Source organism: Halichondria panicea, chromosome 9 (genome assembly GCF_963675165.1).
Source record: "Halichondria panicea chromosome 9, odHalPani1.1, whole genome shotgun sequence".
NCBI classification, from domain to species: Eukaryota; Metazoa; Porifera; class Demospongiae; order Suberitida; family Halichondriidae; genus Halichondria; species Halichondria panicea.
The window spans coordinates 2482799-2506867 of NC_087385.1; the positions used below are offsets into that span (position 1 = coordinate 2482799).

Sequence of the window (24069 nt, forward strand, 5' to 3'; positions counted from 1 at the left end):
CTCACTTGACTTGACCTTTCACCTTGTGCAGTTGGTCATGTCCGGTTCCTAGATCCTATGTCCTCGCATGAGAAGTCGAAGAAAGGCTGTACGTACATGTACTGTCTTTGCTTGATAAGGGCCATTTAAGTTGTTGCAGACTTTGTGTAGATGGCAGACTCGGTAGCCAGACTGAGAGGTCCCCCAAAGGCTCCCAAAGCTGTGCCTGGAAGTGAGGAGTCTAGGAATGGCAATGAGGCTGACACTTCAAAGGACTATGCTTCAGACATGGAGGAGTATGCTAAACAGATGCAGAGACCTGACAGGCCGTGAGTTGTGTGTGATATATGCAGTTCAATCCTCTGACCCTGGCATGCAATTTTAATTACCTTTGCACACGTACACATACACATTCACACTCTGGTATTAAATCTCATTGCTCGACAAGTGACCCTATTAATAATGCCATACATACAATCCATTGTATCAGGAGCACATAAAGTATGTGCAGTGTTAGGGTCCGGGTATTGTGTAGAAGCTGTAACAGAGGTCTGCGTGCTCACAGCATGTGCATGTGCATGTGTGGTTAATTAGATGAAACTGTTGACATGGGAACTAAACAGTGCGTGCGTTTGAAGTATCTCGTGCATGGCCGGCTGTAACTAGACATGCATTCCAACTTGAAAGGGGTTTTAATGATCCTCTGCATTAGAGAAAATGGATTGACTTGTTGTGAACATGCAGACCGCATACGTTATGAAAACAAGCAGGACACCCAGGTCACTCACAGTGGCAAGTCCTGTATTGAATGCGGAGGGCTTGGTAATAGCTAGTTTCGTGATTTGTACAGACTGAAAATATATACATGTATGAGAAGCCTTCGGTGGCTTATTGGACAGTGTGCATGGTTGGAAGGCAATTTGAGCGAAAGAACCTTGACCCTACTCCATGTACACGTACGTATATATAGCTTTAAAATCTGACACCCAAGTAATAGGGCTGTAATGATGACCTCTTTTAGTGTTATAGTGGTTCACTAGTACAGGCTGAGCTAATTCGAGTTCCTGTAACTTTCCCTTGACAGTGAACAGAACCCATAGACTTGCTTGACTGGAATTGTTGAGCAACAAAAGAATCCCCGAATGTCAGTCTATAGGTTCCTCTTTCAGTCAAAATATTGACAGGAAAGTACAAACAAACAAGGCGGTTTGTGCCTTCACTTGATAGAACTCTCACTTGATTCCCCTTGATATTCAGCCCTCAGCCTCTAGGCTAACAATCTGTAGAAGATAAACTTGCTACATAATAATAAGTCGCTTGCTGTTGTTCCCCTTTGGTATAGACGGTTCTCAGTATAGTTACAGTACTGCTGGTAATACCGATATTTTTATCTTTCGAAGAAAAAATGTGTTCACAGCTTCCACTTTACTGCAATGCACCATGCCATTATGTGTAGCGTGGTTGGCTGTCTATACCATTTTGCTGCAATGTACCATGCTGTGCCAGAGGAGGCTGGTATCACTTGACCTTAGCTAATTAAGGCAGTGCACTAACTGGATTTCTCCTAACTTCTCTTCAGACAGACTAGTGCCTGTAAGCTTAAAACATTATTTTTCAGGGGGTAAATTTTATTTTCGCCAATTTTGCTCAGAAGCAGAGATACAATTACAAGTCAGTGCTCTTATCCTTGATACTGTGAGCGGCTTGTTCTCGAGGTCAACACAAAGCTGTGTCTCAAGGTTCGTATCTCTGCTTCTGAGAAAAATTGGCGGAAAAAATTTTTACCCCCGCCTGAAAAATAACGTTTCAAACTTACAGACACTAACAACTAGATTTGTAGTCTGAAAGAGAAGTTACAGTGTAGGAGAAATCTAATTAGTGACGTAATTCGCTACGGTCAAGTGCTCACCTCCTTGGTGTGGTGCCATGTTTTTATGCATAGTGTGGTTGACTGCCTTTACTTGATGGTACCTGATGACTCCTTTTCCCCCTCAGTTGTCACAAGCCATGTGACTCCCTCTTCTCCAATCAGAGCGGTTTCCATAACTACCGTGGACTGCTTAATGACTGCATACTGCTACTGGTTAGTCTATTATATGCTGAGAAAGATATAGCCACGTATTAAAATCGACAAATGTATGCATGATGGTGTATTTGATAGGCTTTGAGATGAGTGTAGGTTATTAGAGCATAGTTATCTGGACTATTTTGGTTGTCAATGGAGATGAATGTGGTGTTTGTATTTTGGCTTGTGGCTTGCTTAGTAAGCCCACTAGATTGTGTTGATGTGTGTTGAGTACTGTTGTTCACACACCATTGTGCGATACAGTGTGTGTCGAGTAAAGGGGGTCTTGGTGCTACAAGATGTCATTTAATGCCTGGCAATGTAATAATTATACTACAAAAATATCAGCCATGTTCGTGACGAATGGTCTGAACTGAGACACCAGTTGGTGTTATTCTTCCCTGTGCAGTATGAGTTAAATTGAGGATTTGTCGATGATCTTTCCGTTCAGGTATTATCAAACTCAAAAAGTGCTTTTGAAAATCTCATCACGTGAGTTGACATACTTCATTTGAGGTGGAGATGTTGTAACCTCCCCTTCCCCTAACTGACCTTCAGGTATGGTTTTCTGGTGAATCCCCTAAAGTGGGTGTATGTGTTGGTCAACAAAGGTGGAGATTCGGCATTCGGACTGGTAGCAAGTATGTTACAGACACATGCATACTTGTATTGACTGTATGCGGGGGTGGGGGACTAGCTTTATGCAGAACGTTAGGCCACTTAAATTAGCAACACCTCTACTGTTTACACTGCTGCTAGGCAATGTCATGATACTCACCAGCAATTACAATGTTAATGTACACTGACCGCATCTCAACAATTATAGAATAGTGTAATAGTTGTAAGTAGGCTGGATGACTGATTTACATGACTACCGTATTTTACTATAATGTTTCGAGCATCAAACTTTGCAAGCGTTGATCACTTCACCAAAATAAAATCACAAACCTAAACTAGTGCTGGTAACTATATACACACGATCCTTGCCAGAACGCAATTATTATAGTTGATAGCAAAAGGGTCAATTTTGCTGCTGATTTGGCTCATTCGCAAAGATTTTTCACCCGCTTATTTACGGTATCATTGTGTAACGTGTATGTGTGTCCCCCTCTCAGTCAGCTGGATGTTTCCGTTAGCAGTACTGCTCATAGAGCAAGCTATGGCCAAAGTGAGTCTACCAATCTTTTGTGAAGGAGAATTCCAATAATTGCGGAGTCGTCTATGTATACTACTAGCAATTGCTATAATTGTTTTGTCCTTAAGAATGTAAATACACCTGAGGTCTAATATGGCTCTCAGTATGATACCGTACTTATAGCATAGCAATAGTTCACTGTGTTTTTTTGTTCCACACAGGGTCGATTGTCCCAGCGTAGCCTGCTGGCCTGCCACATTCTCAATCTACTAGTGATGCTATTATTACCAGTGGTCGTGGTGTTCCTGTCCCAGGCAGGACCATGTGAGTACTCCTATACGTTGTACATGATAGAGAATACATGTAGTGAAACAGGTCGCCCTCTAGTCAAGTGAATATAGGTCCCCAAGTCTCTCCGTGTAGTGTGTGCATTGATGTGTGTTTAGTAGGCCACCTTTTGTTAAAACAATTTTCGGTCTGCCCAAAGGTGACCACAAATAAACAGGTTTCACGTAATAATATCTGAGATGTGAAAGTTATTATTGCTTCGGAAATGTTGCTGATATTGTTGTTTAAGAGGTTGTCCCTACATGGGATTGTATATATTGGGCAAACCTTAATTAGTTCGTGCACACATGCACACAGTGGGGTCCTTCTTTGCGCTGATCGTGTACACTGTGATCTTCCTCAAGCTCATCTCTTACACGCAAGTCAACTGGTGGTGCAGAAACAGCCCCGAACAAACCAAAACAGGTGAAGAAGTTATTGAAAGCATTCATGCACTATATGTGTAGTGTAAGGCTGACTAGGCTGCTAAGTGCTCCATTCTTAGACTTGCCGGCATCTACTGCAAGGCTTTAGTTATGACTCTCCACTCGTTGGGTATGCATGTAACTACAATGTAGGGCTACCTTCCATGAGCAAGTAAATTTGTGTGTACGTATGTTATAATGTTTGTAGCCATGGGCAACCTAAGCGCCTGTGTGTAATAATAATTCTTCCATATATCTGTACATATATATAATGTTTGGTCCCGCAGATTCAAAACAGAAGATGAAGATGGTTCAGTATCCTGATAATTTGAATGTGAAAGGTATTTTACGAGTTGATGTATATTGAGTTATTCAATGTTGGCCCTCATTTCAGATCTAATGTATTTCCTGTGTGCACCAACACTGTGCTATGAGCTCAACTTCCCTCGAACTAAGCGTATACGCAAGATCTTCGTTCTTAGACGTACACTAGAGGCTGTGAGTTTTTGCTGTGATATTTAGACCGGTGATTTTGTCAAAGGGTTTTGGGTGGTGAACCATTAGTTACGTACTACTAATAGTGATGTACTTGGTCCCACCAATTCAAGGTGCATGTTATGCTATTAATGATTAAGTGCTACAGTTAGCGAGAAAAAGCTGGCGAGAAAATGATTTTATGGCCATGGTTCACAGCACTAACTATAAGCATGTAGTGTGTGTGACCTCATTGTATTTCGTGCCATCTACAGATCTTCATCATCAACATCCAAATGGCAATTTCCCAGCAGTGGTTGTTGCCCATAGCACTAGATTCCCTGGAGCCATTCAAGGACATGGAGTGGGTCATCATGATACAAAGAGTCCTTGTGCTCGCAGTGAGTCTATCAGCATAAGTAATGGCATCTTGCGTCTCAGCTAATTTGAGTGGCCTACAAAATATGTGCCAGTGGTTGTGTACGTATCTATAGCTTTTCTAAACACTACATTTAAGTGTGGTGTTCGCTCGTCAGTTTAAGCATGAGAGAGAAGAAGATATCAGTATCCTCTTCTAGCACTACGGTATCCTTTGTCAATATAGGCGCAGTACTCTTTGTTGACTATCTAGTGATGAATAAGCCTTATTGTCCCCTTAGCTGCCCAACCACCTGTTCTGGCTGCTGGGGTTCTACTACATATTCCATTCCCTCATGAACCTCTCTGGAGAACTACTGCAATTTGCTGACAGGAAATTTTATGGGGACTGGTGGAACTCAGACACTATCGCTCGCTTCTGGCGCACCTGGAACATCCCTGTTCACCGCTGGGCTTCAAGGTGAGCAGTCGGTATTGGTCATCACTACATTTAAGAATTTCGGTGTGTCTCGACTTGCACAGGATTCTTTAAAGGGACACAAACAGGGATTGATATTCGCTAGGTTGACTTTCCCCTTTCTCAATATAAAACACAGATGCTTTGTATTAGTACCCTCCTTGATACAGCCCAAGTATTCAACTAACTGTCTAGCATACATGTGCATGTAGGTATCACAGATTTCAAATTCACGATTTTGAGCAATGTACAAGCATAGCTGAGATGTACATGTATCAATGAGCTCTGTAACTAGATGGTCTTGCAATAACTGTACACGTAGCTCTAGCGATTGCCCTTCACAGTGAGAAGTTACGCCATATATTAATTGATGATCTTTACCAATCTGTGCCTACCTCGTAATGTCATGTACATTTATAACCAAGTTTCTACATTATGTTTGTGCTCTACTGTGACTAGCAATTAATGTTTCCTTCAGGGTTAGCTCCAACTTGTAAATTAGTTCAAAGCCTCCAATAATTGCTCCAGTTGTTCCATGCTTCCACAATCTCGGGCTCCGACGATCTTGGCAATATCCTCAAGCACTGCTGTATCGCTCAGAATGCCTTTGTGATCAGCGGAGTCAAACTCTTTGCTCTTAAACTCCTTCCTACCTGACCACTCTGTATTACAGACTCGTAGACTATCAATGTTCACTGTTCCATCACCATCTCCGTGCGTTATCTTTGGCTTAATATTTTTGATTGAATCACTTTTGAATAGCTTGTACAACAAAATGTGAAAGATTCCAAACTTGTACGTAAGTCGCTCTGGGGTTTTTAAGTTTTTGCCATAGTAACAATAAGTAGGGACATTAGGGTATTTATCACTGTTGATTTGCTGCGTACCTTTGAACATAGCAAAACCATCATCGTAGTTGATGCGGTCAAACAGCTTCTCGTAATCGTTGGCTGTGTATTTCCTTGAATTGGTTTCAACTAACACCTTGTCTCCAAATAATGAAGGTTTAGGCAAGAGCCATGGAGTGCTTTCAAATGTGCGGCCATATGGTACTAATACCTTCCACCAATCAGAAGCTGTTCTCTTGCTTGCTAACACTGTTTGAATTGTCTCGACTGCCCCACCCCAAGGTGTCCCTAGGGTTATCCAGGCTTTGATATGCTTCTTCTTCCAGGATTTATTGATACCAGAGTAGCCAGTGAGAAAGTAGTGAGACACCAGTCCCCCCATACTGTGTGCTACAATGGTCACCCGTTGGCCATTTGCCTTACGCATCTCCTCAATTAAGCCTTTCACCTCCTTGAAATAGCCTGTCCTATCCAGCTCGTCTGAAATATAGATACATTAGAGTCTCAGAAGTATACAATGGCTTCACTTATACACAGATTCCATTACTATAAGTATTTATACGTACATTAACACGTTATCAAATTCCCGTGTGTTGAGCTCTGTGTATACAAACGTATAAGTGGGTTTTTCATCATTGCTTGAGCTAACAGCATTTTAATCAAGCATGCAGTAGCTTTGTAGCCCTTTAGTACATGTACGTACCTGCAGCCAGTCTCCAGTCGTAAGGTGCAGCTCTAATGGAGACACCTCTTTTATACCCGCATTTAGCAAAGTGTTGTACGAGATTCCTCATGTACTTCCCAAGTGAGAACACAGCTAATTTAGCTGAGTATTCCACTGCTTTAGTTTCTCCAAACCCCGGAACCCGGACTTCAATACCAGTTTTGTTCTGATAGGTATTACTGGACTTGTCATATCTTAACCTGCACGCTCAAAAACATGAAGCATTATGACGATTTAACTCTCTGCTCTTAAGCTACTACAGCTCTCTGAAGTACGGTCACCTCGATATACCGGTCGTTTCGTTTACAGATTGCTAGCTTGATCATTACTGTACAAAACTCGCCCTGAAATGCGGCTATTCGCTATATTTCGTACACTGATCAGTTCTGGCTACTCCAAACTTAGGTTTATTACGGCTGGCTATGACGTTTTGGGTGTGGTTTGGCATAAGGATTACACTTCATTTTATCCTCGAGACAGAACCGCAAAATAATATTAGTCAATAGATTAGAGGCACCGCGTTTTAGCTGCGGCTATTTTCTGAAATGCAGCCACCTCGCTATTGCGGCCAAACTGTACTGTTCAAGGGTGACCGGATTAACGAGAGTCTACTGAATATTGTTGACATACGTATACATACGGTACAATAGTACAGTAGTACAGTTTTACGTACAACAATTTGAATGTAGTACATATACTTTAGTAATTCCACCTTTTATGTGGACACAAGTACCAGCTATGGTGGGGTGCCATTTGTTTTAACAATTATACAGGTTGACTTAAAGGCATCGTATTATAGCAGTCGATGCTAAAATGAAAGCACTGCAGGTGCTGATGCCTCGGTGGAAGTGCCAAAGCTACATAACATAAAGCTACTAAGCTAGCTTTTATACACACATTGATCATGATGAACATTTTTGGATGCAAAATCCAGGGAAACTCAAAGAGTGGGTAATGATCGACCATGATTGTTGTTAAAAACGATCGATGCTAAAAGTTCAAGTCTAAAATTAATGGCTGCAAGTCATCAGAGCCTTGCAGCTCTATTCTCACTCTTGAAACTACCAATAGCTAGCGTTCTAGTGCAGAGTTAACTACTAAGTAGAGTAGTAACACTCAGTGAACAAGTTTTCCTACGTGCTCTTCTGAAAAGGCTGCAATGGCATTCCAAGTAAGCAAAACTAGGAATAACTCGAGAATGAAGCATTATTTTGCAAATCCAAATCCACGAATTAAAATCCAAGAAAACATGACCAGAAGCCTATAGAAACTCTTACTTACACTTCATTGATCCTTGTGCAGTCTACACAGACAGACAGACAGACAGACACAGACACACACAAACACACTACCGTATACCTCACTTGCGAGGCATATAAAACCATTCTTCATCTATAATGTAATTTTTACGATTGATTTAACACATTAACTAGAGAGAGGAGGTGGAGCTACTTGCCGGAGAGAACCAGGCTGATCACTTGGACTTTAAGATTGTACATCTCTTGCAGATGACTATACTGACCTATTTTATGGCATATATAATATTATGTGGACTCAGAACATTAATAGTTTTCAGGGTGGGTCAATTCGTCAATTTTTCTCAGAAGCAGAGTTACATCTACAGCTGAATGACACAGCCCTGCCCATCTCATGGATTGTACTTCTGTAGGTTGTGTATATTGAGCAACATAAAGTTTGACCCACCCTGAAATATAACATTTGAGTCCACAACCACATAGAGAAACTTATGTTCGTTTTGGTATCTAACTCATTCTGCTTTTTCACTTAACAAAATCTGACACGGAAAACACCATGCAAAATACTGATGTATCGGTGGACACTTTTATGTCTAGTAGCAATAGACACGATGACTGCGGTTATACTGAGGCGCTGTACACTGTAGTGCGCAAAGGTATGCGTAATAGAACTGCCTTGAAGCAAAGGCACGTGTAGCTAGCTAGCTCCATATTAGCCTCGTTCCCAGGTGGGTTTTCTTTAATGGTGAAAAGTACGCTAGTTATCAACCTAGTGTTATTTTAGAGACAACTCAGCTTGGGGACGAAGCTACATATAGCCACATGCATGTATCGTGCAAGCTATACATTGTCTCTCTACACCCTGCTCCAATTACTGATCTTATATGAAAACAGTTATAATTCTTACTGTAGATCCTTTGAACATATTCGTGTTCGCCATAGGAAAAGGTCGTACCAGACTCGCTTGTAGTTTCCACCTGTATTGCAGTAATCGTAATTGCCATTTTTCTCGTCCAGTTGCGACCCACCAAAACCTGGAACTGTAAACAGTATGAACGTGATCTCTGTGCTACTCTTCACATGCAGACAGGTCTTACTGAGTAGAATAGGAGATGATTCCAATGCAGACACTGCAGAAATGAGTGTGCAAAGTCCAACTGCACAGAGTAGTCTAGTCAAGATCCTTGTCTTCTCCATATTGCTACCATGCAATGTGTCGCTTTACAGGTGCTGCTTAATGCTATATGGTTGGTTACGTGTTTCTGATATTTGTGTGTGTAAAAAATGTACATGTACTGCATACTAGTACATATGCAGTGATAGTAGTACTTATTATCAACAACAGAATGGAGTTATTACTTTCAGAATAGTATCTGTTTGTAGTATAAACAGTCATTTGGGAATGAAAGCATCAAAGACTCCACAAACAATTGGGACAGAGCTTGCAATAATAGATCTATAGTGATAATTATTATAGCTACAGTAAACGTGTGTGTCACTGTGTATATTGCATGCTAAACAAGTTGTCAGAGTACGTACTTGTGGCGTTTTTGTTGAGTGTAATATCTATCTCCGTTGTACTCTCATGTGTGTCTGACAGTATCAGCACAGTAGAAGGAGTTCTCAGCTACATGTGTACACTTGTCAGCAGTAGAAGGAGTTCTCAGCTACATGTGTACACTTGCCAGCAGTAGAAGGAGTTCTCAGCTACATGTGTACACTTGCCAGCAGTAGAAGGAGTTCTCAGCTACATGTGTACACTTTGTTACAAACACTTGATACAGTGTTTGTAACAGATAGTAAATGTGTAATTCAGATGTCAATTTGTATATAATAGTGGATGATTTTTATGAATGCTGCAACATTTGATACTTGATCCCATGCCACATGTTGACATAATTATACAAAAAAAAAAAAACAAGTACAGATTTTACTCCTGTTCATGCATCCAAAGACATAATTATACAAAAAAAAAAACAAGTACAGATTTTACTCCTGTTCATGCATGCAAAGAATAGGTACATTGATATAAATTTTATACAATGTACATGTATAATTATGTGACTATATACATGCACCCAGAGCTGTAAATGTTTAGGGCTCTATAGAAAGTCATAATTATTATGCGGAACATGCATAATTGCCGAAGTGAGGCGAATAATCGTACTACCTGATTTCTGGTCCATGTGGATGTCTGTAACGAATGTGGTTGGGGGCGCTTTGAGGTAATAAAAAACAAACGATGCACTTGCCTAAATGGGTGTGGCCATCTCGTACTGCAACTCCGCAAGCCACCGTGCAACTTTCTCTGCTCGTAGGTTTAGAGATCAGCAGAGGTCAGCTCATTTTAATTGTAGGTATCACAATTTAAGTAGATCTATACTGAAATAGATGCCTGACATTTTAGTGTAGTTCCTACAGATGATGTAAAAGAGAAAATAGTATAATATATTATGTGTAAGCTCACAACAAACGTTAATTACTAACACTACACAAACTTCCAACAGGACAAGTCGACCGTTTGATCGTATTTTTGTTCTCTATTATCAATTTCAAACATAAACAATCAGAGCTTCCCGCGAGGCACCTGATAGAATTTAGTATACGTACATGCATGCCCTAGTTATAATGTTCAGAACACTTCATTTATTATAGGTACGGTGTTTTAGGTGTCTGTCACTATCATTGCTCGCTTGTGGTGCACGTGGTACTTTGCTGGGCTGCAAAAAGTAGGCAAACACCAAAACTAGCTTTTTCTGTGTGCTTTTTTTAACCAAAATCAAATCAAGTTTTTCGATGACCTGTTGCATGTCTTTGAATGCCTGGTCCCATGTCAGTATAATTATGGACATTTGTAGCAAGTACGTATTCTCTATAACCTGACCAGTATAATATTGAAATCCAGCTCTTACAAAAATCATCTTTATTATAGATGAATATTTCTATGCAGCCTATAGCTTCTTCTAAGCACGTACCTAATGTTTGTGCTATAATTTGACTACAAATGTTTCTAGAGATTAGTTTAGAGCTGCTAAATTAGTTCAAAGCCTCTAACAATTGCTCCAGTTGCTCTATATTTCCACAACATCGGGCTCCGACGATCTTGGCAATATCCTCAAGCACTGCTGTATCACTCAGAATGCCTTTGTGATCAGCGGAGTCAAACTCTTTGCTCTCAAATCCCTTCCTATCTGACCACTCTGTATTATAGACTCGTAGACTATCAATGTTCACTGTTCCATCACCATCTCCGTGCGTTATCTTTGGCTTAACATTTTTGATTGGATCCTCCTCCTCCCCCTTAATTTTCTTGTGCAAACTGTTAATGATTCCAAACTTATACGTAAGTCGCTCTGGGGTTTGTAAGTTTTTACCGTAGTAACAATAAGTCTGGACATTAGGGTAGGTAACACTGTCAATTTGCTGCGTACCTTTGAACATAGCATAACCATCCTCATAGTTGATGCGGTCAAACAGCTTCTCGTAATCGTTGGCTGTGTATTTCCTTGAATTGGTTTCAACTAACACCTTGTCTCCAAATAATGAAGGTTTAGGCAAGAGCCATGCAGTGCTTTCAAATGTACGGCCATATGGTACTAATACTTTCCACCAATCAGAAGCTGTTCTCTCGTTTGCTAACACTGTTTGAATTGTCTCGACTGCCCCACCCCAAGGTGTCCCTAGGGTTATCCAGGCTTTGATATGCTTCTTCTTCCAGTCTTGGTCGATTCCAGAGTAGCCAGTGAGAAAGTAGTGAGACACCAGTCCCCCCATACTGTGTGCTACGATGGTCACCCGTTGGCCATTTGCCTTACGCATCTCTTCAATTAAGCCTTTCACCTGCTTGAAATAGCCTGTCCTATCAAGCTCGTCTGAAATATAGTATCTCAGAAGTATACAAGGGCTTCACTTATGCATAGATTCCATTACTATACGTACATTAACAAGTTATCAAATTCCTGTTTAAAGTGTGTTGAGCTCTGTGTATACAAACGTATAAGTGAGTTTTTCATCTTGCTTGAGCTAACAACATTTTAATCAAGCATGCAGTAGCTTTGTAACTCTTTAGTACATGTACGTACCTGCAGCCAGTCTCCAGTCGTAAGGTGCAGCTCTAATGGAGATACCTCTTTCATACCCGTATTTTGCAAAGTGTTGTACGAGATTGTTCATGTAACTCTTAACTGAGAACACAGTGAATTTAGCTGAGTATTCCACTGTTTTAGTTTCTCCAAACCCCGGAACCCGGACTTCAATACCAGTTTTGTTCTGATAGGTATTACTAGACTTGTCGTATCTTAACCTGCATGTTCAAAAACATGAAGCATGACGACGATATTAACTGTTTACACACTCCAAATTGTGGCATGTTACTAGAGTAGACTCTCGCTAATCCGGCTATCTGAATTATGCCACCTCTCACCTCTATATATACCGGTTGCTTAGTTTGGCACGGATTGCTAGCTTGATCATTACTGCACAAAACTCGCCCTGAAATGCGGCTATTCCATACACTGGTCAGTTCTGGCTGCCCTAAACTTTGGTTTATTACGGCTGGATATGACGTTTTGGGTATGGTTTAGCATATAAAATTGGAAATAGTTTATCCTCGAGACAGAACCGCAAAATTAGTCATTAGATTAGAGGCACCACGTTTTAGCCGCGGCTATTTTCTGAAATATAGCCACCTCGCTATTGCGGCCAAACTGTACTGTCTCAAGGGTGACCGGATTAGCGAGAGTCTACTGAATATTGTTGACATACTTATATATACGATACAATAGCACAGTAGTACAACAATTTGAAAGTACATAGTACATATACTTTGGAATTCAACCTTTTATGTGGACACAAGTACCACTTATGGTGGGGTGCCATTTGTGTTAACTAAAAATCAATTGATAGTTATTTTTTTTTTTTACCTACTTAAAGCGTCAATCTTTAAAAAAAATAATTTATATAGTAGTCGATGCTTAATTAATAAAAAAGCTTCAATTGATTTAACACATTAACTGGAGAGAGGAGGTGGAGCTGCTTGCCGGAGAAGACCAGGCTGATCATTTGACTTGGACATCTCTTGCAGCTGACTATATACTGATCTATTTTATGGCATCTCAGAACATTAGTTTCAGGGTGGGTCAATTTGCCAATTTTTATCCAAAGCAGAGTTACATCTACAGCTGAGAATGACACAGCCCTGCCCATCTCATGGATTGTACTACTGTAGCTTGTGTATATTGAACAACATAAAGTTTGACCCACCCTGAAAAATAACGTTTTGAGTCTACAAGCACATAGAGAAACTTATGTTCGTTTTGGTATCAACTCATGCACCAACCAGCTGCCATTAAACAAACAAAAATCCGACACTGAGTGCCGATGCATCGGTGGACACTTTTTGTCTAGCAATAGACATGATGGTAATTTAGTATTTAACTGCGGTTTTACTGAAGCGCTGTACACTGTAGTGCGCAAAGGCATGCGTAATAGAACTGCCTTGAAGCAAAGGCACGTGTAGCTATAGCTATAGCTCCTTACATGTAGCCTAGCCTCGTTCCCAGGCCGGGTTTTCTTTAGGATGGTGAAAAGTACGCTAGTTATCAACCTAACGTTATTTTAGAGACAACTTGGCTTGGGGACGAAGCTACATATAGCCACATGCATGCATCGTGCAAGCTATACATTGTCTCTCTACACCCTGCTCCAATTACTGATCTTATATGAAAACAGTTATAATTCTTACTGTAGATCCTTTGAACATATTCGTGTTCGCCATAGGAAAAGGTCGTACCAGACTCGCTTGTAGTTTCCACCTGTATTGCAGTAATCGTAATTGCCATTTTTCTCGTCCAGTTGCGACCCACCAAAACCTGGAACTGTAAACAGTATGAACGTGATCTCTGTGCTACTCTTCACATGCAGACAGGTCTTACTGAGTAGAATAGGAGATGATTCCAATGCAGACACTGCAGAAATGAGTGTGCAAAGTCCAACTGCACAGAGTAGTCTAGTCAAGATCCTTGTCTTATCCATATTGCTACCATGCAATGTATCGCTCTACTGGTGCTGCTTAATGCTATAATGGTTGGTTACGTGTTTCTGGTATGTGTGCATGTACGTGTTCCTTATATACTAGTCGTACACCACATTCACCTTGGACACAAACTGCACATACGTAATATAGTAATAGTGATGTAGTAATAGTGGTGCGTATTATCAATAGCAGAATGTAGCAGAGAATGGAGTTGTTACTTCAGGGTATGGTGTTTGTAGTATACACATACTATTTGGGAATGGAAAGGAATGGAAAGGCATCAAAATAGTACACTTGTGGGGCGATGATACATGCAGAGTTTGTAACAGATAGTAAATGTGTAATTCATATGTCGATTTGATAAATAGTAGATGACTTTATGAACACTGCAACATCTATATACTTAGATCCCATGCCATAACATAATGTAGAATGATTATGTGACTATATACATGCACCCAGAGCTGTAAATGTTTAGGGCTCTATAAGGAAAATTATTATGCAAAACATGTAATTATATTGTTTCAGTTTCTAGTATAGTGAAACCCCCATTAACGCCGCCACTGCATAGGAACTTACCACGTTATTTGTGGGTGGTAGTGAGTGCCCTCTGTATCAACCCTGAATGTAAGTTTCCCCTGGAAAATTCTTCCTGAAGCTGCAGAGTGGTAATCGTATGAAACAGGAATTAATTACGAATTAAAAACCCGGTACACGGTATCACAAAACTAATCGACTGAGATTAGCCAATACTGTGTGTTATACAAGAAAGTTAGGCCAATTTTAAGGCTCCGAAAATCTTAATTAATTACTATTATTATGCCTTGGTGCGCATGCACAAGCAAGGTATACAGTAGTGTGTGTCTGTACCTGTGTAGTCAAAAAATTAATTTTTATCATCAGTGATATCTGTGTGTATTAGCAATTAATTTAGCCTTGACACATCCACCGAGGCATCAGCACCTGCGGCGTTTTGGTTTATGATCACCAGGATAGAAGTCGTACGATATGTACGAAAACCTCTTGTCGTCAGTGGATAACACCTCTTCCACGACCACACCAGCACTCAACATGTACCAACAGTCTTGAGCATCTCTGCAATGTAGTCGTCTGGTCTCTTGGTGGGCACTCCAAACTCCTCCAGCTTCTTTAGACCCACCTCAACAAACGACCTCCTCCGAAGAGCAACCACACGCTAGAGAACAGCCAAGAACTCAGGTCTGGATTAGACTTTAATGTAAAGCAACCTTTCAGAAATGGCCACCTCTCTACTCCGCACAACGAGCAACTTTAGCAATGGAAATAACCTCCCAGAACGGGCAGCCACACCCAAAAGTAGCAGAAAATTATTGCTGAGATTGTACAATCGTGAACTTGTCCCTATATACAGTTTTTTCAAAGTTTGTATGAGCTATTATAGAATTGGCTCAGAGCATACATGTGGTTGGCAATCTAAACCTCTCAACAATGACCATGCATGTAACGGCCAAAAGGCTCAATGGTGTCCGTTTTATGGAGGTTCCAGTGTGTAATTATTATTATACACTGTAGGTACGGCGTTTCAGTTACAAAGGTGTCTGTCACCATCACTGCTTACTTGTGATGCACGTGGGCTGCAATACAAATATAAACCGTTGATGACCTGTAATATGACTTTGAAGGACTGGTCCCCCCCCCCCCCCATGGGACATTTGTAGCAAATACATAATTATTCTCTAACATGACCAGTATGATTATTTTAATATCCAAATTCTCTCTGAGCTCTACAAAAGTTCTGTTCTTCATCCTATAGATGAATATTTCTATGTAGCTTCTAAGCACGTACCTAATGTTTGTGCTCTAATTTGACTACAAATGTTTCGTTTATAGAGCTGCTAAATTAGTTCAAAGCCTCTAACAATTGCTCCAGTTGCTCCATGCTTCCACAACCTCGGGCTCCGACGATCTTGGCAATATACTTAAGTACTGCTTTATCGCTCAGAATGTCTTGGTGATCAACGGAGTCAAACTCTTTGCTCTTAAACTTCTTCCTACCTGACCACTGTGTATCACAGGCTCGTAGGCTTTCAATGTTCACTGTTCCATCACCATCTCCGTACGTTATTTTGGGTTTAGAATCTTTAATTGACGTGTACGTAAATTTCTCTGGGGTCGATTTTACCTTTTTGCCATAGTAACAATAAGTAGGGACATTAGGGTATTTATCACTGTTGATTTGCTGCGTACCTTTGAACATAGCATAACCATCATCGTAGTTGATGCGGTCAAACAGCTTCTCGTAATCGTTGGCTGTGTATTTCCTTGAATTGGTTTCAACTAACACTTTGTCTCCAAATAATGAAGGTTTAGGCAAGAGCCATGCAGTGCTTTCAAATGTACGGCCAAACGGTACTAATATACTCCACGATGCACACTTAGGAGCGTAGTGTTTGATAATGGGTGATTTTTTTATTAAGAATATGAGAGTTTCTGAAAGTTCTTCACATTTAAGTGGAGCAGTTTTCTTGTTTGCTAACACCGGTTGAATTGTCTTGATTGCCCCACCCCAAGGTGTCCCTAGGGTTATCCAGGCTTTGATATGCTTCTTCTTCCAGGATTTATTGATTCCTGAGTAGCTAGTGAGAAAGTAGTGAGACACCAGTCCCCCCATACTGTGTGCTACGATGGTTACCCGTTGGCGATTTGCCTTACGCATCTCTTCAATTAAGCCTTTCACCTCCTTGAAATAGCCTGTCCTATCCAGCTCATCTACACATACATGTATAATGTCATGATTTTTTGTAACTGCATGGTTTTTGTCACCCTTGTTGAGCTATGCATGCTATGTTTGTGTAAAACATTAGTTTTAGAGTCTATTAGATACGTACCTGCAGCCAGTCTCCAGTCGTAAGGTGCAGCTCTAATGGAGACACCTCTTTCATAACCGCATTTGGCAAAGTGTTCTACGAGATTCCTCATGTACTTCCTTTTGATTTTCTTGACAAATACAGCAGTGTCTTTGACTGAGTATTCCACTGTATTAGTTTCTCCAAACCCTGGAACACGGATTTTAACGCCAGTTTTATTCCGATAGGTATTACTGGACTTGTCATATCTCAAGCTGTATGTTTAAAAACATGTATAATTATGTACATTATGTTGTATAGTACTGTATTGCGGGATAATTTTCAAGGGCTAATATTTTCGCCAATTTCAAACCAAGCCGCGAAATTTTCAGCCGTGAAAATGGATGTTCAATGTATGAGTCCACTAAAAAAACTAGCTATCCTCACAAAATTAGACCCCTCCCCCACTATACAGTTGTTTTACATGCAGTATACGTATGCTTGATGTACCTTTATAATTATGCGACTCTTACAAAGAACTATCTATATGTGTACATACATGTACATCCTGTTATAATAATAATACCTTAGATCCTTTGCACAGTTTGGTGTCATCTGGATATCGTACCAAACTTTCTGGTAACGACCATGAGTCCAGCAGGTATCTGGTCGATAGCCTTTAGTTTTCTCGTCCAGTTGGGACCCACCTAAACCTGGGACTGTTATAACAGTATTGGCGTGATCTTTGTGTACTACACTTTACAGACAAATCTTACTGAGTAGAATTGGAGATTTGTATTTTTTCTTGGCAGCCACTGCAGAAAGTATGAGTGTGCACACTCCAACAACACAGAGTAGTCTAGTCAAGATCTTTTTCCTATCCATTATGCCTCGGTGTTACAGGTGCTACTTAAAACGTCACCCGTTTTTGGGGTTTTATATAGCTATACTTGTGTACACATACTGTTGCAGTGAAGGTGATATATATGGCTTTAAATCCTAGGAAATAGTGGTTGTTTTCAGGGTATGGTATAGTGAAAGTTTCTGTTTTTTAAGGAAATGCACAGGACAGTACAAATGTTGTGTATGGAAGTCAAAGAAAAAACTCTGCTAACAAATTCCATAGAATAGCGGTGGCAACCACAGACTGTGCTCTATTTTTCTGTGGTTGAAAAATGTGTTGGTTATTATGACTTTCAGTTCCTAGGAAATAGTAGAGGTGTTGTTTTCAGGATAATTATGGTGTATTGAACATGTTTTTACAAAAACAATTGAGACACTGCAATATTTTTTGTATGGAAACCATAAATATCAAAGGAAAACTCTGCTAACAAATGGCATAGAATAGCGGTGGCAACCACAGACTGTGCTTTAATCGCATGGTTGGAAAATAGAGCACTGCACATGTATTAATTATTATGTGTGCATGTGTTTCGCCATGTTCTATGCATGGTTGCAAGGCGAGTATACAGTTTAAGTAATTAACTTGAGGTGCTTTTTATTAGTTGGTTGGTTGGTTTGTTTGTTTGTTCGTTGTTTGTTTGTCTGTCTGTGTTTTCTGAGTCTGCTCACCTGACTGTCGTAGCGCTGCCTTTACAGCATGGATAGCCTCAACACAATTTCCAACGTTTATTTAACGCCCACACAATTTCCCCACTTGAAACGTACGTGAATTTGTGTAAAAAATGTTTTGCTTGACACCCTTATAGTTTGTAGAGTCATCTAATTTAAGGATTTGATGTGCGGTAGTTTTAAAGGATAGGTTGCATGTGCACTTTATGCATGCATGTACCCATCCTTTCCACCAAATCCTGGATATTTCAATATTATGTCAAGAAAAAGAAGAACTAGATAATTATAGCAATCTTTACGCTTTAGTCGAGTATTTCTATGTACATGTGCCTACAACACTGTAAATGCTTCTCTGAGTACGTAATTTATGAAACCCTGTCACTTTGCAATATTGATTCGTAAGCTTTTATCCCTTAAGCGGCTGAGGTAATCTCTTTATAGAGTCTGAGAAGTAGGTACTTTAATATTACTTTCATTGTGTAGACTGTGTCGATTTGTGTTTGTGTGGACACAAAAATGAGCTGTTTGAGCGAACTAGACATTTTCATGGACTTCTTTTAACTGTTAATGAAACAGCTAGCAGCTAGTGGAGATGTATAACTCCGTTATTATCTTCATGCAGGCACATTTACAACCCTCTTGTGAGTCTTGGCTATGGCAAAATGACGTCTCAGTTTGCTGTGTTTCTCTTCTCTGCATTCTTTCATGAGGTGAGTGTCCACACTCATACAAGTATTAATTGGTGAGTATTTGAGTTTTCAGTCTGAGTATGAAATAACTATACTTAAACTTATGTTCACAATAACATAGCCAGATGAGCATAAGCTTGCAAAAGCTCAAATTACTTCATTTAAAACATGTGGTTGTTCGGTAGTTTTACACGCATATGTCCATGTTGTATTTTAACAGCCGTTCATATTCTTTGTATGCACAGTACTTGGTGAGTATCCCACTTCAAATGCTGCGCCCTTGGGCATTTGTCATGATGGTATCACAGGTAAGTAAATGGCATACATACCTGCGTACACATGTCTAGTTGATTGCCTGCTGCCTCATACTTACATGCACTGAACTACATGTTATTGTACATAATTATATACTCGTAATGCTGTGTTTTACTGTTCCATCCAAACTGCCTTTAAATTAATGAATCTATGTGCAGTTTGCATGCATATACGCATTCCATATTGTAGTACAGTATATATATATATATATAGTATACGTACGTATGCGTATACGCATGAAAAGCCTCGCACAGATTTGTATTTTAAGTAAAAGAGTAGAGTTGATGTGAGACTCGCTAGAGAGTAGAGAGCGAGATCTGGATGCTATAAATTAGTAAGTATAGCAAGACATGGCCTTACATAATAATATAGTGTCGCTGGTCGTTGTTGGCTTTGTCCATGCGAGACTCTATAGTGTAGCTACCGGTAGCTCTAGCTAGTACAGTACGTAGCTCCCAAAATCAATTTGTACTCTGGAGGCGAGTAGCCGTTAGGAGTCTCGTCTGAGGCTCCCTGCACCATTCGGCCAGTTAAATATTAACCAAAAGTAGCCACCACACGTGACATACATACAAAGGTTTTTTCTGAGATGCGATACAGTATTAGTTGCCTTGCGCTAAGATGCTCGGCAATTGTACATGTACGGAGTCATGTATCTTAATTTCTACCTCCACCACTCACACCCATGCACGTACAGTTTCACGTCAGCCTACCACACGCACACACACACACACACACACACACACGCCACGTTGCAGATACCTCTGGGCCTGCTTACAAACCTCCCATTCATGAGGGGACAAATTGGCAACATTATGGTGTGGATTGGCATTGTCTTGGGACAGCCCCTGGCAATTCTCATGTACCTACATGACTACTACTGGATTCACTGGGCCCCTTTAGAAGATTCAGTAGTCAATGCAACGAACTTTATGTAATGACGTGGCAGCTTTAATTTCAAATTGAGTGTGTGATTTCCCTTAAGTTTGAGTTTCATTGCTACAGTTATGTAATTTTTATATTGCATGGTGTTCCCCATTTATTCTTGATAGTTTATTTTCATAATCACAAAAACATGATTTAGTATCTAGAGGTCAGAGGTCAATAGTTGGTTTGTCTTTGAATTTTCTTGCTGATCTTTCACTAGACCGAAATTTCATGTGATTGCCATAGAGACTGAATTCATAGTTGTGTACACAAAAGGAGAATACAGAATTGGCCTTGGGAATAGCTATCACATGTGGAAGGAAAAAAGCAAACATAAATTAATGCATCTTGCATGCATGCACAATAATTATAATTATTACCGTGCAACACGAAATACGTAACTATAACAGTGATACCATGCATAATTATTACTAGAATGTTTTGCGAGCATCAAGCATATGCGAACTTTGCGAGCTATAGCGTTGATCACTTCACAAAAATAATATCGCAAAAGCTAAACTATAGTACTGTATGGCATTTAATGACCACGATCCTTGCTAGAACGCAATTAACAAAGGGCCAAATGTTCTGGCTCATTCGCAATTAAGGTTTTTCACCTGCAAAACATTCTAGTAATGTATGGTTAAGAGTGCGATATGGGATTATAGCACGAGTAACAAGCAATATAATATGGCAAGGCTTCTAATTGGCACGAGGCGTATTCCTGATTTTGCCAATGGTGCTGAAAACTGTGAAAAGTGATACTGTATATCGGGTTTCGAATATGCGAGATTTATCGATTGTAAATGACATTGTACAATTAAGCTAGCCTGATTGCATTTCTAACTATTGGAAATTGCATGCGAAAACTCACAATTAGAACGTCGCATTTGAAATTAACCCGATATGGTAACTCACTTCTTATGCAGTTGTCTCTACTTATCAGCTTCAAGGTGTTTTGTGTTTCCTGAAGAAGAATTCCTTCAATTCCAACATACGAGGGGCACTTGGACCGCACAACTATTTGATGGACACAAATTAACATGATAATAGTTGCAGGCTGAGCTAACCTTTGAGAATGCATCCGTGATAATCAGCCTTCAAAATCTTTTGATTCATCTGTTCTTGTTTCATTCCTCTATAATTATACCGTATAGCAGGTAATTTTTGTTAGTGTAAATTTTCGTATGAACTACAGTGGAACCTCCATAAAACGGACACCATTGGGGAACAGCCGTTATATAGCGTGTGGTTGCTCTTTGGAGGTAGTCGTTAATGGAGGTTCCACTGTACCTAATAAATACCTCGTATTCTGACGTAGAACCTATTGCAGTAGAATAATTTCGCAATTTTAATTTTCGGATGATGCTCTACAATAATTAATACAAAAATTTCCACCGTACAAAAATAACCAGCTATGGTACATCAGAATAAAAAATAATTATGCAACGGTTACCACATGTATACCCACTCCACTGTATCATAGCAACTGGGTGGAGTTAACTACCATAAACTTCACATTCCTCCCTTGAGGGCCGCACAAAGATCTACACAACCAAAAAGAAGCTAGACACTTGTCGGCAAGGGCAGGACAGATGGTGGGGCTCGCTATATAAACACCAGGAAGGCTAAAAAAAAGGTGGGGCTTCACTGACAATTTAGCTAGAAGCTTAGCACTGGCTACAAGTTATACGTACAAGCTTGTCTTTCGTTTTCATAGTTTATAGACTGTTAGCTAGTTGTATCCAAGGTGAGTTAGCCTATAGGTAGCAAGAATTTTTTTCATTCCAGTGCCAGTGGGTATATAACACTTATTGTCCACTACAATCGTTTTATGGCAACTTAAAAACCATCCTTGGCCTCGGAGGTTTTACTGCCATAAATTCTGGTGTAGTATAACATCTACTTACTTTTTGGCTGTCTCAGAATGGCCACTGAACTGCAACAAGTCCTCCATGTACTTGACCCACAACTCATGCAACGGCAAAAATATGCAATACCTGCATGTGCATTAAAACAGCACTAAAACACCAGACTACATACTTAAATGCTCACTTTGCAAACAATAGAAACCATCCTGTTTTTATGGATTAATTTACTATTTAGTGCATACACCCTACTTCGAGGCTCCATTACAGCATTTACTGTGCTGCAACCAGTAATTCTCTATAACAATACGTTTGTTTCTTTGTTGGAATGTCATAGATCTTGAGCCTCCTCTTCTCTCTTGCCGACAGCCTCTTGATTGGTCTGTGTGAGTCCACTATCTTGGGTGATTTGTATGCCTTATCGAGCAACATGGTCTGCATCTTTAGTTGGGAAATGAGACCAGACTTGAGTTTGAGGGGCTCCACCCGATTCGAGAGGAAGGCCTCGACGAACTTGTCAGGCTTGGTGTCAAGTGACTGGGTGTGTGTATGGATGTAGAGTGTATAGATCTATATGCATTTTAGATAAGTGCATGTGGTCATCATATCCCAGCATATACAAACAAGTGTATGTGTGTGTGAGAGGGTGGACTTCGATACGACAATGATACGATCAATACCACAAATTACTGACCTTCATTGCTAGTTGCTCTATATTGACTTGAGCTATCCTAGCGGGCACAGACTTGTACAGATCCGGAGAGCTGCCATGTTTAGTATGTGCTGGTACTGGAGTAGCCATTTTGCAGATCTCGCAATTGTGATTTGTAAATGAGACGATTACCATGGAGTGGGTGGGGCCAGAGTATGTGGGAAATTTGAAGATAGCAGATTCTGGAGACCTGGATATACACATTTAGTAAGTTATGTATGTACCTACAGGAGGCATTAAACTCGTTATGAAGTCCTATTTTGTTTCAATTGATCATGATATGGTCCCCTTGCTCTCAGATTACTGAAGTTCTAACCCACGGACAAACACATGTCCTCCACCTACCAAACTAGTGTAAGTTTCTCTGGAAGCTCTCACACAGGCAGCTACACGTCATCCCTGCCCCCCAACGAAGACTACTTTAGTATTGATGACATCCTCTCGTCCGACCAGAGAGTTCCCTGTCAGTTTGAGCTCCCCATCTACAGATTGGGTTTCCTGGACCCGAGTACGAGCAACGAGCACTTGGAAAGTGGAACTAAGCTCGAGCTGCCATTCTGGTTGGCCAAAGTGTTGTGTACGAGGAAGAAACTGATAGTTAGTGTGGAACTTCCTAAGGCTTTTCGAGAGGGGCAAAGAGACATTCTCAGCGCTGATGCTAAAGTTGTTGACCTGTATAAACTTGGCCCCTTTTATTACTCCCTAGGTGTCAAACTACTCTGTTTCGATCACTTGGAGAGAGGAGACCTTTCAAAGTCACTTTTAGAGGCTTTTTTAAATCGATTCAGATTGATTATGGATACTTCACAACATGCATACCAGTCGAGTACTACTGCTCTCACTGCCAAGCTGGATGAGACGGAGAGAAAACTGTTCGTAGTGGGGCAGAAAGCCATGGCTGATTTTGAGAACTGGGAGAGGGGACTCAGCCATAAAATACACACCTCCAGTATCGTTAGAAACAGTAGGAAGAGAAAACGAGATGAAGTAGAAAAGTAAATTTAATTTAAATTACTTATCACACTTTTATGTTTTTAATTGCCATGTACAGAATTTTTC

The 24069-nt window shown here is 40.3% G+C and overlaps 6 protein-coding genes across 7 annotated transcripts; 2 read left to right on the forward strand and 4 right to left on the reverse strand.

Moving 5' to 3' along the window:
- The first annotated feature begins 15 nt into the window (after positions 1 to 15).
- Positions 16 to 20577, forward strand: LOC135341768 (diacylglycerol O-acyltransferase 1-like). Of its 2 annotated transcripts, none has more exons than XM_064538425.1 (15): positions 16 to 88; positions 140 to 308; positions 1975 to 2062; positions 2496 to 2536; positions 2603 to 2685; positions 3160 to 3212; positions 3401 to 3503; positions 3825 to 3932; positions 4219 to 4272; positions 4326 to 4429; positions 4681 to 4806; positions 5065 to 5243; positions 19122 to 19209; positions 19434 to 19496; positions 20262 to 20577. In XM_064538425.1, exons 2-15 carry the CDS (start codon positions 151 to 153, stop codon positions 20439 to 20441), a joined length of 1428 nt encoding a protein of 475 aa, XP_064394495.1. In that variant the 5' UTR covers positions 16 to 88; positions 140 to 150; the 3' UTR covers positions 20442 to 20577. The 2 variants fall into 2 exon arrangements, with proteins under 2 accessions (XP_064394495.1, XP_064394494.1); XM_064538424.1 differs by having other exon boundaries at positions 25 to 88; positions 151 to 308.
- LOC135341772 (phospholipase A2 group XV-like) lies at positions 5588 to 9381 on the reverse strand. Its single transcript, XM_064538428.1, has 4 exons — positions 9166 to 9381; positions 8976 to 9108; positions 6792 to 7012; positions 5588 to 6568 (listed from the first exon to the last, which is right to left on the reverse strand). Exons 1-4 carry the CDS (start codon positions 9263 to 9265, stop codon positions 5739 to 5741), a joined length of 1284 nt encoding a protein of 427 aa, XP_064394498.1. The 5' UTR covers positions 9266 to 9381; the 3' UTR covers positions 5588 to 5738.
- Positions 10947 to 14565, reverse strand: LOC135341771 (phospholipase A2 group XV-like). Its single transcript, XM_064538427.1, has 4 exons — positions 14002 to 14565; positions 13812 to 13944; positions 12151 to 12371; positions 10947 to 11940 (listed from the first exon to the last, which is right to left on the reverse strand). Exons 1-4 carry the CDS (start codon positions 14099 to 14101, stop codon positions 11105 to 11107), a joined length of 1290 nt encoding a protein of 429 aa, XP_064394497.1. The 5' UTR covers positions 14102 to 14565; the 3' UTR covers positions 10947 to 11104.
- On the reverse strand, positions 15833 to 17863 carry LOC135341769 (phospholipase A2 group XV-like). The gene is made up of 4 exons (XM_064538426.1): positions 17704 to 17863; positions 17514 to 17646; positions 16970 to 17202; positions 15833 to 16850 (listed from the first exon to the last, which is right to left on the reverse strand). The coding sequence occupies exons 1-4, from the start codon at positions 17810 to 17812 to the stop codon at positions 15982 to 15984; spliced, it is 1344 nt and encodes a 447-aa protein (XP_064394496.1). The 5' UTR covers positions 17813 to 17863; the 3' UTR covers positions 15833 to 15981.
- On the reverse strand, positions 20542 to 23153 carry LOC135341773 (ribonuclease P protein subunit p29-like). The gene is made up of 6 exons (XM_064538429.1): positions 22993 to 23153; positions 22609 to 22835; positions 22341 to 22430; positions 21501 to 21568; positions 21349 to 21450; positions 20542 to 20734 (listed from the first exon to the last, which is right to left on the reverse strand). Exons 1-6 carry the CDS (start codon positions 23143 to 23145, stop codon positions 20598 to 20600), a joined length of 777 nt encoding a protein of 258 aa, XP_064394499.1. The 5' UTR covers positions 23146 to 23153; the 3' UTR covers positions 20542 to 20597.
- Positions 23138 to 24042, forward strand: LOC135341775 (DNA replication complex GINS protein PSF3-like). The gene is made up of 2 exons (XM_064538434.1): positions 23138 to 23217; positions 23310 to 24042. Exon 2 carries the CDS (start codon positions 23341 to 23343, stop codon positions 24007 to 24009), a length of 669 nt encoding a protein of 222 aa, XP_064394504.1. The 5' UTR covers positions 23138 to 23217; positions 23310 to 23340; the 3' UTR covers positions 24010 to 24042.
- The last annotated feature ends 27 nt before the right edge of the window (positions 24043 to 24069 follow it).

Coding starts and splice junctions, on each gene's coding strand:
- LOC135341768 (XM_064538424.1), top strand. CDS start 68: ATGAGAAGTCGAAGAAAGGCT. Junction 2,686..3,159: donor GGCATTCGGACTGGTAGCAA/GTATGTTACAGA, acceptor TCCCCCTCTCAG/TCAGCTGGATGTTTCCGTTA. Junction 4,807..5,064: donor AAAGAGTCCTTGTGCTCGCA/GTGAGTCTATCA, acceptor TTGTCCCCTTAG/CTGCCCAACCACCTGTTCTG.
- LOC135341772 (XM_064538428.1), bottom strand. CDS start 9,265: ATGGAGAAGACAAGGATCTTGACTAGACTACTCTGTGCAGTTGGACTT. Junction 9,109..9,165: donor ATCATCTCCTATTCTACTCA/GTAAGACCTGTC, acceptor TACTGTTTACAG/TTCCAGGTTTTGGTGGGTCG. Junction 6,569..6,791: donor CGACTGGAGACTGGCTGCAG/GTACGTACATGT, acceptor TCTATATTTCAG/ACGAGCTGGATAGGACAGGC.
- LOC135341771 (XM_064538427.1), bottom strand. CDS start 14,101: ATGGATAAGACAAGGATCTTGACTAGACTACTCTGTGCAGTTGGACTT. Junction 13,945..14,001: donor ATCATCTCCTATTCTACTCA/GTAAGACCTGTC, acceptor TACTGTTTACAG/TTCCAGGTTTTGGTGGGTCG. Junction 11,941..12,150: donor CGACTGGAGACTGGCTGCAG/GTACGTACATGT, acceptor ACTATATTTCAG/ACGAGCTTGATAGGACAGGC.
- LOC135341769 (XM_064538426.1), bottom strand. CDS start 17,812: ATGGATAGGAAAAAGATCTTGACTAGACTACTCTGTGTTGTTGGAGTG. Junction 17,647..17,703: donor CAAATCTCCAATTCTACTCA/GTAAGATTTGTC, acceptor CTGTTATAACAG/TCCCAGGTTTAGGTGGGTCC. Junction 17,203..17,513: donor AACTGTGCAAAGGATCTAAG/GTATTATTATTA, acceptor TTAAACATACAG/CTTGAGATATGACAAGTCCA.
- LOC135341773 (XM_064538429.1), bottom strand. CDS start 23,145: ATGGTAATCGTCTCATTTACAAATCACAATTGCGAGATCTGCAAAATG. Junction 21,569..22,340: donor CATTCTGAGACAGCCAAAAA/GTAAGTAGATGT, acceptor GTATAATTATAG/AGGAATGAAACAAGAACAGA. Junction 20,735..21,348: donor TAGAGACAACTGCATAAGAA/GTGAGTTACCAT, acceptor CACATGTGATAG/CTATTCCCAAGGCCAATTCT.
- LOC135341775 (XM_064538434.1), top strand. CDS start 23,341: ATGTCCTCCACCTACCAAACTAGTGTAAGTTTCTCTGGAAGCTCTCAC.